Raw genomic sequence first — 19,316 nt, forward strand, 5'->3', positions numbered from 1 at the left:
TTTCCCCCTCACAATTTTATTGACTGTTATTATAGAATTGGAATTGAACCTTTTATTGACTGTTATTATAGAATTGGAGATTAAGACACTTTTCAAAACAATTCTATCCTTATTTCTGCCTTGCAATTGTGATTCATTATGGACAAGATGAGTTTCTCCAGGGTAATAATACTGTCATTAAACCACTAGCTTTATTTTCTTTTTGAGAAATTGTTACTTTTAAGAATAAACTGTGTTTAGATATGAGAGGTGTGAAGTTTTATATTTTTAAACAATTATTTCATCCATGTTATTTGTTTGTTTCAACCAGTTACCCATGGGTGTATTGTTTCCACAATAAAACTTTTTCTACCAGATGGTATGGAAGCCCGGCTCCGCTCAGAGTGAGTATAATTTAGTACTGTGAAGTTTTTGTGAAGTTTAGTACTGTAAAGAATTTAGTGCTGATATTCTAGATGACGGTATACTGCTAATACCTGCTTCAGGACTATTTACATAATGTTAGAAAATTGATTAGTACTTTTTGGAATATAATACACTTAAGTTTAAATTGCTTTTTTGCTTTAGTTGCAATTCTAGTAAATAATGTATTAGAGGCAAAGATTATTTTGTTTCCAAATTTAATTTATATTTTGATGGATAATTAGTTGTTTTTCACGTTTCAAATATATATGTTATTGGTGGCCGGGCACAGTGGCTCAAGCCTGTAATCCCAACACTTTGGGAGGCCGAGACGGGCGGATCATGAGGTCAGGAGATCGAGACCATCCTGGCTAACACAGTGAAACCCCGTCTCTACTAAAAAATACAAAAAACTAGCCGGGCGAGGTGGCGGGCGCCTGTAGTCTCAGCTACTCGGGAAGGCTGAGGCAGGAGAATGGCGTAAACCTGGGAGGCGGAGCTTGCAGTGAGCTGAGATCCGGCCACTGCACTCCAGCCTGGGGCGACAGAGCGAGACTCCGTCTCAAAAAAAAAAAAAAAAGTTATTGGTAAGTGATAGCTTCATTCCTTTTTGTTTTCACTTAATATAGGACTTCTTAAACTGTGATCACTTCTGGTATTAATGCCAGTGTCACAATCTTATAAGACCTTGAGGATATCAATATAGTTGGTAGCTTATTTTGGTGGGAGGTTTTTGAAGATTTTTCCAATGTCCTATTTACTTTCTGTATGAAGGAGTGTAAAGGTCATTTAGAGGCAGATATTTGAAAGGGAAAAATTACCCATAAAATCTAGATTTTAAAAGCATACGTAAGTACATTTTGATCTTGGGCTTTTCAGAGATTATTATTATTATTATGAAGTGTTGAAGGGAGTTAAGCAATCTTTAAACTTAACATTTTTTATTTGTAGGGAAAGCCTTGAATGTGCTAGAAGCTTGTTTTTATACCCAACATAATATTTTCCTGTCTTTCAAAAACAGAGACAGTGATCTGAGGGTAGGAGGTTAAGAGAAAGCAATAAATTGAAGGAGAAGTAAAGCACTGAATAGGAAAGTGAGAAGGAAAGATTAAGCAGAGCGAGGCCCACCCATTGCTGTGTTAGTCTGTGCTTTCAGTAGAATCATTTATTTTGTGCTTGTTAGAAGCCACTTACTTTTGTTTACCTTTCAAGATATCTGAAGCAAAATAGCATAGGTTTTAAAACATTTTAATTCATTTTTCTTTTTCCTTTTTTTAGTCCTTGGCATATGAAGTAATACTGTAAATTTAAAACAATCTGTTTTCTATTTGTAATTACAGCTTAATTATTAAAATTAAAATAAACTTTAGGAAGTTTAATATAAGTTAGCTTTTAAGAGTCAAGAATTAAGGTTTTAGGGCCGGGCGCAGTGGCTCAAGCCTGTAATCCCAGCACTTTGGGAGGCCGAGACGGGCAGATCACGAGGTCAGGAGATCGAGACCATCCTGGCTAACACGGTGAAGCCCCGTCTCTACTAAAAAATAAAAAAAATTAGTCAGGCGATGTGGTGGGCTCCTGTAGTCCCAGCTACTCGGGAGGCTGAGGCAGGAGAATGGCGTAAACCCGGGAGGCGGAGCTTGCAGTGAGCTGAGATTCGGCCACTGCACTCCAGCCTGGGCGACAGAGCGAGACTCCGTCTCAAAAAAAAAAAAAAAAAGAATTAAGGTTTTAGAAATGAGTAACTATTAATCAACTAATGATATATTGCTTCTTAAAGACCTTGATGTTTGTATTTGATAGTGAGATTTTTCTTTCATGCAGTTTGAAAACTTTGAACAGTTACATAAGGAATCATCTGTGTTTTCAGATTCCATCTAGTAGAACTTGTGAATTTTTTCAAAGTCACTTGCAATGTATTGTGTCTCTATCCTTTGTGTTTCTGTAATTCTTTTCATCTTTGCCCATTTCCTTCTCATTGTTTGGCTTTTCTTATATGGTTAAATATTAGTATCACTTAAATTTTTGCTGCCAATTTAGTTGTACATAATCTAACTTTCTGGAGAAGATGAATTTTGAAGAAGCAATTCTCCTTTTAGTAGAGACAGGGTTTTACCTTGTTGCCCAGGTTGCTCTTGAACTCCAAGCACAGGCAGTCCACCCACCTCGGTCTCCCAGAGTGCTAGGATTACAGGCCTGAGCCACCACACCTGGCCAATAATTTTTAAATGATAAGAAACAGAGAAACCTGGTCAATAATTTTCTAATGATAAGAAACAGAGGCCGGGCGCGGTGGCTCAAGCCTGTAATCCCAGCACTTTGGGAGGCCGAGATGGGCGGATCACGAGGTCAGGAGATCGAGACCATCCTGGCTAACACGGTGAAACCCCGTCTCTACTAAAAAATACAAAAAACTAGCCAGGCGAGGTGGTGGGCACCTGTAGTCCCAGCAACTCGGGAGGCTGAGGCAGGAGAATGGTGTAAACCCGGGAGGCAGAGCTTGCAGTGAGCCGAGATCCAGCCACTGCACTCCAGCCCGGGCCACAGAGCGAGACTCCGTCTCAAAAAAAAAAAAAGAAAAGAAAAAAGTAACAGGCTGGCCAATAATCTCCCCTCCCCCCCCCCCTCCCCCCCCCCCCCCCCCCCCCCCCCCCCCCCCCCCCCCCCCCCCCCCCCCCCCCCCCCCCCCCCCCCCCCCCCCCCCCCCCCCCCCCCCCCCCCCCCCCCCCCCCCCCCCCCCGCCAACAGAATCTTGCTTTTGTCAACCAGGCTGGAGTGCAGTGGGATGATTTCGGCTCATTACATCCTCCACCTCCCAGGTTTAAGTGATCCTCCTACCTCAGCCTCCCGAGTAGCTGGAATTACAGGTGCACACCACCATGTCCGGCTAATTTTTGTGTTTTCAGTAGAGACGGGTTTTCTCCATGTTGGCCACAAACTCCTGGCCTCAGGTGATCTGCTCCCCTCAGCCTCCCAAAGTGCTAGGATTACAAGCATGAGCCACTGTGCCTGGGCCAATCATTTTCTAATGATTAGAAACAGAGAGGCCTGGAGCAGGTGGCTTGTGCCTGTAATCCCAGTACTTTGGGACTCTGAGGTGGACAGATTGCCTGAGCTCAGGAGTTTGAGACCAGCCTGGGCAACAGGGCGAAACCCCGTCTCTACTAAAAATACAAAAAATTAGCCAGGCATGGTGGTGAGCACCTGTAGTCCCAGCTACTCAGGAGGCTGAGATACGAGAACAGCTTGAACCCAGGAGATGGAGGTTGCAGTGAGCCAAAATCAGACCACTTCACTCCAGGCTGGGTGACAGAGTCAGACTCTGTCTCCAAAATAAAAAATTTTTGAATTTTTTTTTAAAAAAAAAAGAGAGAAATTGCGTATAATCCCACCACTCTAACACTAAGTAACTATTTTCATTTTCCACATTTCGTTGTTAAGGTTTGTATATGCACATGAAGTATTCATACTTCAGAATATACTTATATCCAGGGTAGTTTTTGTAAAATACAAATGTATATCACTTATGGAATGTGTTGCCAGATTTTTAGCCCTTTGTTTATTAATGAGATTGTTGTAAGAACAGAAGATTTTATACTTGGGTCACTAAGAAAGGTGAATTTTAAAAAAATCCCTACTGTACCATTTGTTTCTATTTAGACTTTTTTTTTTTGGGGGGAGATGGAGTCTTGCTCAGTTGCCCAGACTGGAGTGCAGTGGTGTGATCTCGGCTCACTGCGACCTCCGCCTCCCAGGTTCGAGTGATTCTCCTGCCTCAGTCTCCCAAGTAGCTGGGATTACAGGCGCCCACCACCACGCCTGGCTAGTTTTGTATTTTTAGTAGAAATAGGTTTCACCATGTTGGCCAGGCTGGTCTGAAACTCCTAACCTCAAATGGTCTGTTATTTAGACATTCTTAAGTTCATTTCACTATATGTGCATATCTGCAGAGAAAAAGATATATACCCACAATGGTTCTCTCTGAGTGCTGGCATTCAGTAATTTTTATTTATTTCTTCATGATTTACTTCATACATTTTCCATAATCAATATTTGTTATATTCAAGAAAAATAAATTATTGTTTAAAATGCCTATTTCAATTTTCTGGAGGAAAGTTGTACATAATTTATAAAAAATCTTTACTAGGCACCAACTTTGTTAGGGCCTGGTGATGGGCTTTGGGGATATACAGGTGAATAGGTTCCTGAGAACACAGATGTATAATCAAAGGACAGTAAAGTTTATGTAGGCTCAATTAAGTCTGTATCATGGGTGCTTAGCAGGGAGGTGGGTGCTGGTACTTAATATTCCATTTTATTCAGCATTTTAGTGTTTTTGTGACTAGTTGAATTAGACCGGTTCTTACAGTGTTTGCAGTTATTAAGGTGGGATCAAAATTATTCCTATTTTTAACTCACATCTGATCAGTTTTTCAGCAGCTTACATATGATTTATCAGTTAAATCTAAGAACTTTACCCAGTCAACCTCCAAGCTAGCCATTACAAGAATGGCCTCTAGGATGTGGAGTGATTGGCAGCTGGTAGAGGTCATGCATGGTAGCCTTGCTTTGAGTCCCCTGTACTCACCACCAACACACATAGCAGTATCTTACAGGGCCTTGTAAATAAAATAGGGACTCTAGCTTCTTTAGCTGCTATATTCTCATGAGAGTAACAGTAGCGATAAAGTCGTATTTCCAAAGTACTGTTTTAAGCTCTTTATTCATATTAATATATTTAATACTCCCAATAACTCCATGGAATTGGTTGTATGATTAGCTCCCCCCCCTTTTTTTTTTTTTTTTTTGAGATGGAGTCTTGCTCTATTGCCCAGGCTGGAGTGCAGTGGCATGACCTCGGCTCACTGCAACCTCCGCCCCCAGGGTTCAAGCGATTCTCCCACCTTAGCCTCCCAAGTAGCTGGGACTACAGGCACGTGCCACCACACGTGGCTGATTTTTGTATTTTTAGTAGAGATGACATTTCACTGTGTTGGCCAGGCTGGTCTCGAACTCCTGACCTCATGATCCGTCCACCTTGGCCTCCCAAAGTGCTGGGATTACAGGTGTGAGCCACTGCACCTGGCTTCATTATCTCATTTTATGCATGAGGAAGCTGAGACCTATATTGATTAGGCAATTTGCCTTTCAGCTGGTGGGTAGAGCTAGATTTTGGACCCAGTATAGTTTCTGAGCTGCTATACTACCTTTTTTGTCAGCAGTAGTTATCAGGCCAACAACGCAACTAGTACCAATTAGTGCCATCTATTTAACGTTTTGTTTTAAAGTGTTACACTGAGTTCAGTTTCATACATATATCTAAGTTTTCAGTCAGTTTCTGAGGTGGCTGGGTAGAGAAGAGGAATAGTAGTATTTTGATTAAAGTTGTTCTTCACTGGAACAAGTTTCCAAATTATAACCTTGCTTTCCAGAACTTTGCTTTTAAAGACTTTCTGTATAGGGATGTTTAATTTTAAGAGAACATAATTTACATATTTCAAAATTGAAAATGGGAGAATATTGTTTTTTTGTTTTTTGAGACGGAGTCTCACTTGGTCACCCAGGCTGGAGTGCAGTGGCACAGTCTTGGCTCACTGCAACCTCCACCTCCTGGGTTCAAGCGATTCTTATGCTTCAGTCTCCCGAGGAGCTAGGACTAAAGGTGTGCGCCACCACACCCAGCTAATTTTTTTATATTTTTAATAGAGACAGGGTTTCATCATGTTGGCCAGGCTGATCTTGAACTCCTGACCTCAGGTGATCCTCCTGCCTCAGCCTCCCAAAGTGCTGGGATTACAGGCACCAGCCACCACACCTAGCCGAAAAAGGGTAGAGTACTCCTTTTCTGTATAGAAATTCTTATAATCAAGTAATTCATATCCCTCAAAGAGCATTTAATACATTTTGGATTTGGAATTTGTTTTTAGAAATATATTGATATGTACAAGGTAGGTTTACATGTTTTTGTTTTCTAAGAATTTTATACATTTATAAAGGATTGAAAAATAGTTCACTTTTTTTTAATTACATGAAGGCAAATGTATAAACTTTGTGGTATAAGATATTCTGGTGCTGTCATACTCTGTTTCCTCTATTGTCCGGATATTAGATAAAACTTCTAAATTTTACTTTTCAGTGTCATCCATGCACCATTACCAAGTCCTGTTGACAAAGTAAGTTGCTAATGATTATTTTTTCCAAACTGACTCAGCTATGTTGCTTTGAAAATGTTTGTTTTTAATATGCTTTATCTAGAAATTTATTTCTCTTTTGTAACAAAATATGTAGAATGCGTATAGCTATATAGTTATTATAACCTTCTGATCTTCAGTAGCTGGAGAATCTAAGATGGATGTTTCTTCAGAAAAAGCCTTTATCTCAGTTAAATTATTCACTGTGTAAACTAGGAGTACCTGTTTTGTGTCTAGCCAGGGAGGGATAAGGAGTATTTGCTGTTACTTTTTATTCTGAGATACAATTCTGTCTAGAAATTTGTTAAAGTTTCTACCTAAATAGTTCACTCAACATTTACCAATACAGGGAGGTAATACAGAAATACAGGCTTACAAAAATTGTTCTTTTGTTGTCTTTAAGGGTTACTTTTTACCTGATCTGATCAGGAACTTTGCAGTAATTGCTTGCTAGAAAGCATTTTTCTTTTGTTCAGAAATAATGGTTTATTCAGTTATAGGTATCATTGCTAATTAGCCCCCCAAAATACATCTTTTGACATTAATGTGGGAGTCTAGTTTTCTTAGTGCAATAACTAAACTAGTGGAAAAAATATTTTACATTTTTCTTCCATTTGAATGAAGAGTGAAAGCCTGCTTGAAACTGAAATTCTCTGTTAGATTCCTTTTTTAGAAGTAAAAGTGGTTAATCATCAACTTCTGCAATACCAAGAATTATTCAGAAGTAAATAATGGTCCTGCTAATTTAGAACTAAATTTAAAAAATAATGCCAACTCTCTGCTTTCTAGTCAGCATATGAATTAAAGTATACTTCCCAAGCTTAATAAGGACTGGTGCTGTAACATCATTAATAAGCTAACACATAGGGGTAAACATTACAGCAACCCAGTAGTCTTTCTTCCTCCTTCTTCACCTCCTCTTGCTCCTCCTCCTCTTCTTTTCTTTCTTCTTTCCTCCTCCTTTTCTTCCTTCTTGTTTTCTCCCCCTTCTCCTCCTCCTCATATTTCTTCCTTTTTCTTTCTTTTCTTCCTCCTTCTTTCTTCCTTATTTCTTTTTCCTTATTCTTCTTTCTTCCTTCTTCCTTCTTTCTTGTTCCTTCTTCTTTCTTCTTTGTCCTTCTTCTTTCTTTCTTCTTTTTTCTTCTTCCTCCCTCCTCCTACTTCTTCCTTCTTCTTTTTTCTTCTTCCTTCCTTCTTCCTCTTTTTCCTCCCACCTCCTCCTCCTTTTTCTTCCTCCTCCTCCTGCTCCCTGCTCTTCTCCTTCCTCCTCCTCCTCCTCCTCTTCTTTTTCTTCTTCCTCTTCCTTTTCTTCCTCCTCCTCCTTCCTTCCTTCTTTTTCCTCTTCCTTCCTTCTTCTTCCTTCTTTCCTCCTCCTCCTACTCCTTTTTTTTGAGACAGTTTCACTCATGTTGCCCAGGCTAGAGTGCAGTGTTGCAATCTCAGCTTACCGCAACCTCCACCTTCCAGGTTCGAGCGATTCTTCTGCCCCAGCCTCCCGAGTAGCTGGTATTACAGGCATGCACCACCACGCCCTGCTAATTTTACGTTTTTAGTAGAGATGGGGTTTCTCCATGTCTGTCAGGCTGGTCTTGGACTCCCAACCTCAGGTGATCTGGCCGCCACGGCTTCCCAAAGTGCTGGGATTACAGGCGTGAGCCACCGCGCCCAGCCCTTCTTCTTCTTCTTCATTTATTTATTTATTTATTTTTTGAGATGGAGTCTTGCTCTGTCATCTAAGCTGAAGTGCAGTAGCGTGACACGGCTATTTTTTGTATTTTTAGTAGAGATGGGGTTTCACCATGTTGACCAGGCTGGTCTCTCGAACTCCTGGCCTCAGGTGATCCACCTCCCTCAGCCTTCCAAAGTGCTGGGATTACAGGCATGAGCCACTGCGCCCGACCCTTCTTCTTTTTTTTTCTTTTTAAATAATGCCATGGCTCTATATTCCACAGCCTTGAAAAAACCCTTATAGAAGATATTCCTTATAATACTCTTGAGTTCTAAATAGTTTGACTATGACTTACAGTGTTTAAACACCATTACTTCCCATCTTTTTTCTTAAAACCTACCCATGGATTTAAAGAAACATTGCCTCAGGCCACTGGATAAAGTGTTGTATTTCATGACCCTGCCCTCCCTATAGCACATAAAAATACCATTTTGAAGATGGCTACTTCTAAATGAATGAGGCTTGTTAAAATATTAAAGAACTATTTAATGATTAATTTTAAAGGGAAAATATGTGGATCTATTGATTTAGGAGGTTTTATTTCTGGATTAAGAAAAGGCTTTAATTCCATCAGAAAAGAAAAAACTTAAAAGGCTATATTGCCTTTGTGCTATAAATTTGTGATTTTAATAACAATTATTTTGCATATTTAAGTAAGTAGACATTTCAAGGAATTGGTTTAATGTTTTTTATGAAGTGTTCTCTGTTGATATTGTGTCATTTGTTTCTAGGTTGCTGCTAACACTCCAAGTATGTACTCTCAGGAACTATTCCAGCTTTCTCAGTATCTACAGGTAAAAGTAAATCTTGAGAATTCTTATAAGCAGAATTTCTTTTAAACTCTTAAAAGTTCTTAAAAGCAGAATTAGAGCCAGACAGGGTGGTTAATGCCTGTAATCCGAGGACTTTGGGAGGCCTAGGCAGAAGGATTGTTTGAGGCCAAGAGTTTGAGACCAACCTGGGCAATAAAGTGAGACCCCATCTCTACAAAAAAAATTTTTTAATTAACCAGGTGTGATGGTGCGTCTGTCGTCCCAGCTACTTGGGAGTCTCAGGTGAGAGGATTGCTTGAGCCCAGGGGGGTCAAGGCTGCAGTGAACTTTGATAGCACCACTGCACTCCATCCTAGGCAGCAGAGCAAGACCCTGTCTCAAGAAAAGAAGCTCAGAATTAAACAACTTATATTTTATTTTGCCAGTTCACAAATATAGGATAAAAAAATATTGGCTGGATACAAATACAAAAGAAATACTATCTTTTCAAAAAAGAACAAAGGATTAAAAATAGATCTTATGAAGAAAGATAAAAGAGTCAAGATTAAATCTAGAGAAAAGCCTTTGTACGAGAAGAATTTTTTTCTTCAAGTATGAGGAGGTTCCAAAACAGTTTTTTTAAATCTGTTTTTAAATTTTTTGAGAGACAGGGTCTCACTCTGTCTCTCAGGTTGAAGTGTAGTGGCGTGGTCAGAACTCACTACAGCCTCGAACTCCTGGGCTCAAGTCCTTGTCCTGCCTCAGCCTCCCAAAGCATTGGGATTATAGGTGTGAGCCACCACGCCGAGCCCCAAAACAATTTTTTATCCATAGATGGCTTTTGTTTTGTTTTATTCTATTTTATTTTTGAGATGGAGTCACACTCTGTAGCCCAAGCTGGAGTGCAGTGGTACGATCTCAGCTCACTATAACCTCCGCCGCCTGGGCCCAAGCGATTTTCCTGCCTCAGCCTCCTGAGTGGCTGAGACTACAGGTATCCACCACTATGCCTGGCTAATTTTTTGTATTTTAGTAGAGACAAGGTTTTACCATGTTGCCCAGGGTGGTCTCAAACTCCTGAGCTCAGGCAATCTGCCCACCTCAGCCTCCCAAAGTGTTGGGATTACAGGCATGAGCCATGGCACCTGGCCCATAGATGACTTTTAAATAAAATTAAACTGGGAGAGATTTTGATTGCTTAATAATATTAATAGCAAGTAATTATATAGCACTTATTATATGCCAAGCTTCATTCTAGCACTTTACCTATATTATTTAATTCTCACAACAATCTTACAGGGTACATATTTTATCCCTATTTTTACAGATAGAGTAACTGAGAGGCAGGAAGATTTAATAATTTATACAATATCACACATCAAGTATATGGTAGAGCTGGGATTTGAACCTGGATGGCCAGATCTCAGATTTTCTGCTTTGTGTAACCACTGTGCTGTGCTGCTGGATTCAGAGAATAATTTTTTGGTGTAGAGCAGATACTTCTTCAAGTTAATGCCATATTTAAAGAACCATACAAATCTCTAAAAAGCAAACAAGTGTTTTGAGTTTTTTTGTTTGTTTGTTTTTTCTGTTTTTTGTCAGTTTGGGCTAGATTATGTTTCTTATTCTGGTGAGGGAGCATGGTAAAAGAAAACCCTGGATCAGGAGATTAGAGATTGAGGTATTTTTTTGTTTAGAGATTGAGGTATTTTTTTGTTTTATTTTGTTTTGAAACGGACTCTTGCTCTGTCACCCACACTGGAGTGCACTGGCGCAATCTCGTCTCATTTCAACCTCCCCCTCCTGGGTTTAAGCAATTCTCCTGCCCCAGCCTCCCAAGTAGCTGGAATTAAAGGGATGTGCCACCACACCTGGCTAATTTTTTGTATTTTTGGTAGGGTAGAGTAAATTTTTAGGTTTCACCATGTTGGCCAGGCTGGTCTTAAACTCCTGACCTCAAGTGATCCACCCACCTTGGTCTCCCAAAGTGCTGGAATTACAGGTGTGAGCCACTGCACCGGGCAAGAGTGAGGTTTTTATCTTAGTTCTGCTACTCAACCCACTTTTGTGACTTTGAGTGAGTCATTTTATGTGGGTAGGCCTTCAGTTGTCTTTTGTTTCAAATAATAGAACCAAACGCGTGATCCTGGGTCCCTACATTCTTTTTTTTTTTTTTTGAGTTGGAGTCTTGCTCTGTCGTCCAGGCTGGAGTGCAGTGGCGTGATCTTGGCTCACTGCAACCTCCGCCTCCTGAGTAGCTGGGACTACAGGCGCGTGCCACCATGCCTGGCTAATTTTTTGTATTTTTCATAGAGACAGAGTTTCACCATGTCAGCCAGGAAGGTCTCGATCTCCTAACCTCGTGATCCACCCGCCTTGGCCTCCCAAAGTGCTGGGATTACAGGCCTGAGCCACCACACCCAGCCCCCTACATTCTTTTATAGGAATCAATCGGTGAGAATGGTTCCATCTTAGTTAAGAATGTACACATCTATGAAAATGAACAGAAAATTAATCAATGTATTAATCAGATCTTCCACCAGGCATAGTGTATGCATAGAAAAACATTATACATTTGGATTTTAATAGAGTATTTAAGAGTATTCTAAGCCAAAATTCCCTTGATTTAATCATTGGCTTTAATTTCTGACCTCCTGGGAAAGTTGTTTAACTCTTTTATGCCTCATTTTCCTCATCTATGAAATGCATATAGTAATAGCACTTAACTTCACAGAATCGTGAAGAATAAAAAAAAGATTAATATATGTAAAGCACTTAGAACAGTTCCTGGCACATAGAATGTATGCCATAAATGTTAGTAGTTGTTTACCATTCAATAGGAAGGCACATTAATTAAGCTGCTTATTTTTAGAGGTGGAACTTTGAGATTAATGTAATTTAAACCTCATTTTTCATATGAGAAATGTGGAGCTCATATAGGTTAAATTATTTGCCCAGGCTTGTATACTACTGTTACTAGTTATCGTGGATAGCAAATCTCACTCCCTCACTCTCTCACTCTTTCCAACCTTCTTGTTCTGTGAATATTCCTAGTGTCCTAATCCTCTACTGTTCCTTTTCTAGCTCTTTGAGATAAAATTATACCACAGTCTTTTCTGTATACATTCTTATTGAACTGCTAAAGTTCTAATGTAAATTGTGAACATTTTGAATAAAAACTGGAATAGGTGCATTTTATACCTTAGAACTAACTAAAAGACCATTCCTAGACTTACTAGATTTCTGTTAGGATATAGTTCATGGAGTTAAACTCTAAATGGAATTGAATTAAAAAGGTGAAATTACACCATCTAGTGGAAGTAAATTCTAAAGATATGGTTGGTTGATGGTTTTGTTTTTCAGTAAAACTTTTCGCAGCATCTGAGTAATTTCCTGGATATTAGGAATGTTTTAGGAACTTAAACTTGGCAAATAGTCTCTTTTAAGTGAAGCTGTGTTTTAATATGGATTCTGAGGTGTATGGCTTTTTATTAGATTATTTAACCTATAGTTTTAGAGTTACCTTAAAAGGTAGTACCTCTAAGTAGACAAAATTTTCCATATTCATTATTTATCAAGGATGTGGAGAGCAATAAATTCATGCTTTAAACCTCAAGTACTATATTTGAAGCATATACTTCTCTGTTGAGGTGTCTCAGAGGCATTAGGGTCATAAGTGTTTCTCTGGATAATGACAGGAATAGAACAAGGTGAAGAAGATATGCCAAAACACAACTAAATGCTATGAGCATTTCACCTTGATTCCGGATGAAGGAGACCTGCTTAACAGCTATCAACTGCTAACAAGCCACCTAGAGTTTAGACTTTGTACACCAATGTCTTTCTTTGTAAAATATATCTTTGGGCCGGGCACGGTGGCTACGCCTGTAATCCTAGCACTTTGGGGGGCTGAGGCGGGTGGATCACCTGAGGTCAGGAGTTCGAGACTAGCCTGACCAAAATGGAGAAACGCCATCTCTACTAAAAATACAAAATCAGCCGGGTGTGGTGGCGCATGCCTGTAATCCCAGCTACTCGGGAGGCTGAGGCAGGAGAATCACTTGGACACAGGAGGCGGAGGTTGCAGTGAGCCAAGATCGTGCCATTGCACTCCAACCTGGGCAGTAAGATTGAAATTCCATCTCAAAAAATATATATATTATATAATTATATAATATCTATTATATATGTAATGGATATATGTAATAGATATAAATATATATTATATATGTAATAGATAATATATTTATAGATACATAGATATCTATATAGATATAAATATATAATATCTATTACATATATATCTATTATATAATATATAATCTATAAATATATCTTATATAATCTATAAATATATCTATTATATTTATATATTTATATTTATATGATATATATAATACCCATTATATAATTATGATATCTATTATATAAATGTATATTATATAATATCTATTACATATATAATATCTATTATATAATAGATATATAGATATATATCCATATTATATATCTATTATATATAATATCTATATTATATATCTATATAATAGATATATAATATATAATAGATACATAATAGCTATTGTATATTTATATAATATCTATATTAGATATATCTATATATAATAGATATTGTATATGTAGTAGATATTATATTTATGTAATAGATATATATTTATAATATGTTATTTAGATATTATATAATATATATTTAGATATTATGTTATATATATTTTATATATGTATCTTTGGAACTGCCAAATAGTTAACTCTCCCATTATAAATCCCTTTATTATATTGAACCAATATTCAGTGGACTCTTACCTATTTTGGTATATTAATTGCTGCTAAGTGTTATATAGTCATAGAGAGAATCAGAACACCTGAAAATGCAGTAGGCTGTGCGAATAAAGCAATCTCTCTTTTTAATAGTATATATTGGCTGGGTACGGTGGCTCTTGCCTGTAATCCCAACACTTTGGGAGGCCGAGGCAGGCAGATCACTTGAGACCAGGAGTTCAAGACCAGCCTGGCCAACATGGAGAAAGCTCATCTCCACAAAAAATACAAAAATTAGCTGGGCATGGTGGTGTGCACCTATAGTCCCAGCTGCTCAGGAGGCTGAGGCATGAGAATTGCTTGAACCCAGGAGGTTGCGGTTGCAGTGAGCCAATATCATGCCACTGCACTCCAGCCTGGGCTGCAGAACGGGGAAACTCTGTCTCAGAAATAAAATAAAACAAAAATGTATACGTTTATATAAATAACATTTTTAAAAGGAAAAATTAAAAGCTGTTTCTATTTTAGATATCATACTTGTGCAATTAAGCCATTATAAAGTATTTTTGCTGATGACCAGATTATCTTGGCTTCAGTTGGAATGAGTTTGCTCTGAGGTGTATATATTTCACATACATTCACATATATGTGTATGTGGTTGTATATATACACATGTATACATATATATACTATCATGCATTGCTTTACAACAGGCATATGATTTCATTAGGTGATTTTGTCATTGTGCGAACATTATACATTGTACTTATATAACCTAGATGGCATAGCCTATTACACACCTAGGCTATATAGTAGAGCCTATTGATCCTAGGCTGCAAACCCATACAGCATGTTATTGTACTGCTTACTGAAGGCAGTGTAACACAATAGTATTCGTGTTTAGAAGCATATCTAAACATAGAAAAGGTACAGTAAAAATACAGTATAAAAGATAGAAAAAGGCTGGAGGCAGTGTAATCCGAGCACTTTGGGTGACCGAGGCAGGAGGAACACTTGAGGCTAGGAGTTCAAGACCAGCCTGGTCAACATGGCAAAACCCTGTCTCTACTAAAAATACAAAAATTAGCTGGGCCTGATGGCACATGCCTGTAGTCCCAGCTACTCAGGAGGCTGAGGCACCAGAATTGCTTGAACCTGGAAGGCAGAGTTGCAGTAAGCTGAGATCACATCCCTGCACTCCAGCCTGGATGACAGAGCAAGGCTCTGTCTCAGAAAAGAAAAGAAAGAAAAGAAAAAGATCGAAAATGATATACCTGTACAAGGCGCTTACCATCAATAGAGCTTGCAGGACTGGAAGCTGCTCTGGGTGAGTCAGTGAGTGAGTAGTAAGTGAATGTGAAGGCCTGTGACATTATTGTACATTACCGTAGACTTTATAAACATTGTACACTTAGGCTACCTTAAATATATATTTTAAAAGTTTTTTGGGGCAGGCTTGGTGGCTCATGCTTGAAATCCCAGCACTTTGGATGGCTGAGGTGGGAGGATCACTTGAGACCAGGAGTTCAAGACCATCCTGAGCAACATAAGAAGGCCCCATCTGTTTAAAAAAAAAAAAAAAAAAATTTTTAAATAAAAATATTAGCTGGGGGTTGGGTGCGGGGACTCACGCCTGTGATCCCAGCACTGTGGGAGGCCAAGGTGGGCAGATGACTTGAGGTCAGGAGTCCGAGACCAGGCTGTCCAACATGGTGAAACGCCATCTCTACTAAAAATACAAAAATGAGCCAGGCGTGATGGCACTGCCTGTCATCCCAGCTACTCAGGAGGCAGAGGTGAGAGAATCGCTTGAACCCAAGAGGCAGAGATTGCATTGAGCCAAGATCGCGCCATTGCACTCCAGCCTGCGCAACAGAGCGAGACTTGTCTCAGAAAAAGAAAAAAAAATTAATTGGGCATGGTGGTGCATGTCTGAATCCTAGCTATAGGGGGTACTGAGGCAGGAGCATCACAAGCTCAGGAATTTGAGATTACAGTGAGCCATCACTTAGTGACATCATCATGCAACTGCACTCCTGCCTGGGTGACAGAGCTAGACTCTGGTCTCAAAAAAAGAAAAGCTTAGCTAAACTTAGCTTACTATAACTTTTTTACTTTATATACTTAGAAGTTTTAAAACCTTTTTGACTCTTGTATTCACACTTAGCTTAAAACACAAATACATAGTACAGCTGTTCAAAAATATTTTGCTTCTGGCTGGGCACGGTGGCTCACGCCTGTAATCCCAGCACTTTGGGAGGCCAAGGCAGGTGGATCACGAGGTCAGGAGATCCAGACCATCCTGGCTACACAGGTGAAACCTGATCTCTACTGAAAATACAAAAAATTAGCCGGGCGTAGTGGCGGGTGCCTGTAGTCCCAGCTACTTGGGGGGGCTGAGGCAGGAGAATGGCATGAACCCGGGAGGTGGAGCTTGCAGTGAGCGGAGACCGTGCCACTGCACCCCAGCCTGGGCGACAGAGACTCCATCTCAAAAAAAAAAAAAAAAAAAAAAAATTTTGTTTCTATTCTTAATTTATAAGCTTTTTATTAAAAATGTTTTAAACTTGTTTTTACTTTTTAAACTTTTTTGTTATAAATGAAGACATAAACACACACATTAACCTAGGCCTACACAATACCAAGATCATCAGTATTACTCTTCCACCTCCACATCCTATCCCACTGAAAGGTCTTCAGGGGCAGTAACATGCATAGAGCTGTCATCTGTGATAACAGTGCCTTCTTCAGGATACCTCCTAAAGGACCTCTCTGAAGGTATTTTACAGTTAACCTTTTTTTCTTTTTAGTAAGCAGAAGGAATATATAATTAACAATAAAAAGTATAGTACATGCATAAACCAATAATAGTCATATAATACTATTATGTATTATGTACTATATATAATTATATGTGCCATACTTTTATATAACTGGCAGCACAGATGTTTGTTTACACCAACATCTCAAACACACGAGTAATGCCCCCTTGTGTTACAGTGTTAGGATGGCTATGATGTCACTAAGCGATAGAAATTTTTCAGCTTCATTATAATTTTTTGGGACTACTGTGTATATGCAGTCTATAGTTGACTGAAATGTTTTGTGGTGCATGACTGTATATATGTGTATGTATGTATAGGTATATGTCTACATACACACTGTGTGTGTGTGTGTTTGTGTAAAATGCAAACCTGAAACATTTGTTAGCTTTTTCTATTGTATGTTTTTAAAAACTTGCTCTTCCAAATTATGCATAAAAAGAAAACAAAAACAGGTGACTTGTTTTATATTGGGGAGAAGTTGCAGTTAGAGAACCTCTAATGGCGGTACTTTCAGCCCAACAAATGAGACTAAAATGATGTGGCCCATATACGTAAAGTAGTCATTTCCTATCTGCAGGGAATATGTTCCATGACCCCCAGTAGATGCCTGAAATCACAGATAGTGCCAAACCCTATATCTACTATGTTTTTTCCTGTATATACACATACCTATGATAAAGTTTAACTTATAAATTAAGCATGGTAAGAAATTAACAATAATAATAAAATAGAACAATTACAACAATATACCGTTACGTGAATAAAAGTTATGTGGATGTCAGGCTCCTTCCGCGAATCGCAGCCTCTGGGACCAGGGTCGCTCCGTCCGTGCTCCGCCTCGCCATGACTTCCTACAGTTATCGCCAGTCGTCGGCTACGTCGTCCTTCGGAGGCCTGGGCGGCGGCTCCGTGCGTTTTGGGCCGGGGGTCGCTTTTCGCGCGCCCAGCATGCACGGGGGCTCCGGCGGCCGCGGTGTGTCCGTGTCCTCTGCCCGCTTCGTGTCTTCGTCCTCCTCCGGGGGCTACGGCGGCGTCCTGGCCGCGTCCGACGGGCTGCTGGCGGGCAACGAGAAGCTCACCATGCAGAACCTCAGCGACCGCCTGGCCTCCTACCTGGACAAGGTGCGCGCCCTGGAGGCGGCCAACGGCGAGCTGAAATCCGCGACTGGTACCAGAAGCAGGGGCCCGGGCCCTCCCGCGACTACAGCCACTACTACACCACCATCCAGGACCTGCGGGACAAGATTCTTGGTGCCACCATTGAGAACTCCAGGATTGTCCTGCAGATCGACAATGCCCGTCTGGCTGCAGATGACTTCCGAACCAAGTTTGAGACAGAGCAGGCTCTGCGTATGAGCGTGGAGGCCGACATCAATGGCCTGCGCAGGGTGCTGAATGAGCTGACCCTGGCCAGGACTGACCTGGAGATGCAGATCGAGGGCCTGAAGTAAGAGCTGGCCTACCTGAAGAAGAACCATGAGGAGGAAATCAGTGTGCTGAGGGGCCAAGTGGGAGGCCAGGTCAGTGTGGAGGTGGATTCGGCTCCGGGCACTGATCTCGCCAAGATCCTGAGTGACATGCGAAGCCAATACGAGGTCATGGCCGAGCAGAACCGGAAGGATGCTGAAGCCTGGTTCACCAGCCGGACTGAAGAATTGAACCGGGAGGTGGCTGGCCACACGGAGCAGCTCCAGATAAGCAGGTCCGAGGTCACTGACCTGCGGCGCACCCTCCAGGGTCTTGAGCTTGAGCTGCAGTCCCGGCTGAGCATGAAAGCTGCTTAGGAAGACACACTGGAAGAAACCGAGGCGCGCTTTGGAGCCCAGCTGGCACATATCCAGGCACTGATCAGTGGTGTTGAAGCCCAGCTGGGTGATGTGCGAGCTGATAGTGAGCGGCAGAATCAGGAGTACCAGCGGCTCATGGACATCAAGTCACGGCTGGAGCAGGAGATTGCCACCTACCGTAGCCTGCTCGAGGGCCAGGAAGATCACTACAACAACCTGTCCTCCTCCAAGGTCCTCTGAGGCAGCAGGCTGTGGGGGCTTCTGCTGTCCTTCGGGGGGGTGTCTCCTGGGTAAGGGGATGGGAAGGAAGGGACCCTTACCCCTGGCTCTTCCCCTGACCTTCCAATAAAATTTTATGGTCCAAGGGAAAAAAATATATATATATGTGGATGTCAACATTCTGTCTGTCTCTCTCAGTGTATCTTGTACTGCACTATAACTGAAACTGGAAAGGGAAACCAGAGATGAGCGGGGACTGCTGTATATTTTACTAAGTAGTATCAAGTGTCACATACTTTAAAATACATCAAGGGGGATGTAATATGAAAATATTTTAGAATGTGCTGAAAATTGATCGCTCCTCAAAAGAATCATGATGAGCTTATTAGAATCTCTTTTGTGATTTGTAATACTAGGAGGCCTTACATCGGGAACAAATGTTGGAACAGAAGTTAGCCACGCTTCAGCGGCTACTAGCCATCACCCAAGAGGCTTCAGATACCAGTTGGCAGGTATTCCAGTTGTTTTATATTTAAGAAACATTTAAAAATAGTTTAATATTCCATACATGTTAAATAAACTAAAATGTAGCAAACAAAGACAAAGTTATTTCCTAACTAATGAACAAGTTGTTG

The 19,316-nt window shown here is 40.4% G+C and overlaps 1 protein-coding gene and 1 pseudogene across 35 annotated transcripts in view; both read left to right on the top strand.

Annotated features, from left to right (window-relative positions):
• Positions 1–19,316, top strand: part of SLMAP (sarcolemma associated protein) — a 183,733-nt gene that overhangs the window by 89,910 nt on the left and 74,507 nt on the right. For all 34 annotated transcript variants that reach the window (XM_033210222.1, XM_033210220.1, XM_033210241.1 and 31 more), the window contains 4 exons: positions 311–383; positions 6,536–6,572; positions 9,051–9,113; positions 19,098–19,193. In XM_033210222.1, the coding sequence (XP_033066113.1) occupies positions 311–383; positions 6,536–6,572; positions 9,051–9,113; positions 19,098–19,193 (269 nt within the window). The remainder of the gene's footprint in view (positions 1–310; positions 384–6,535; positions 6,573–9,050; positions 9,114–19,097; positions 19,194–19,316) is intronic.
• Positions 16,745–18,836, top strand: LOC117083050 (annotated as a pseudogene). Its single transcript, XR_004436909.1, has one exon. The product of XR_004436909.1 is annotated as a keratin, type I cytoskeletal 19-like (transcript).

Source organism: Trachypithecus francoisi, unplaced genomic scaffold (genome assembly GCF_009764315.1).
Source record: "Trachypithecus francoisi isolate TF-2019V2 unplaced genomic scaffold, Tfra_2.0 Lachesis_group0, whole genome shotgun sequence".
Classification (NCBI taxonomy): domain Eukaryota; kingdom Metazoa; phylum Chordata; class Mammalia; order Primates; family Cercopithecidae; genus Trachypithecus; species Trachypithecus francoisi.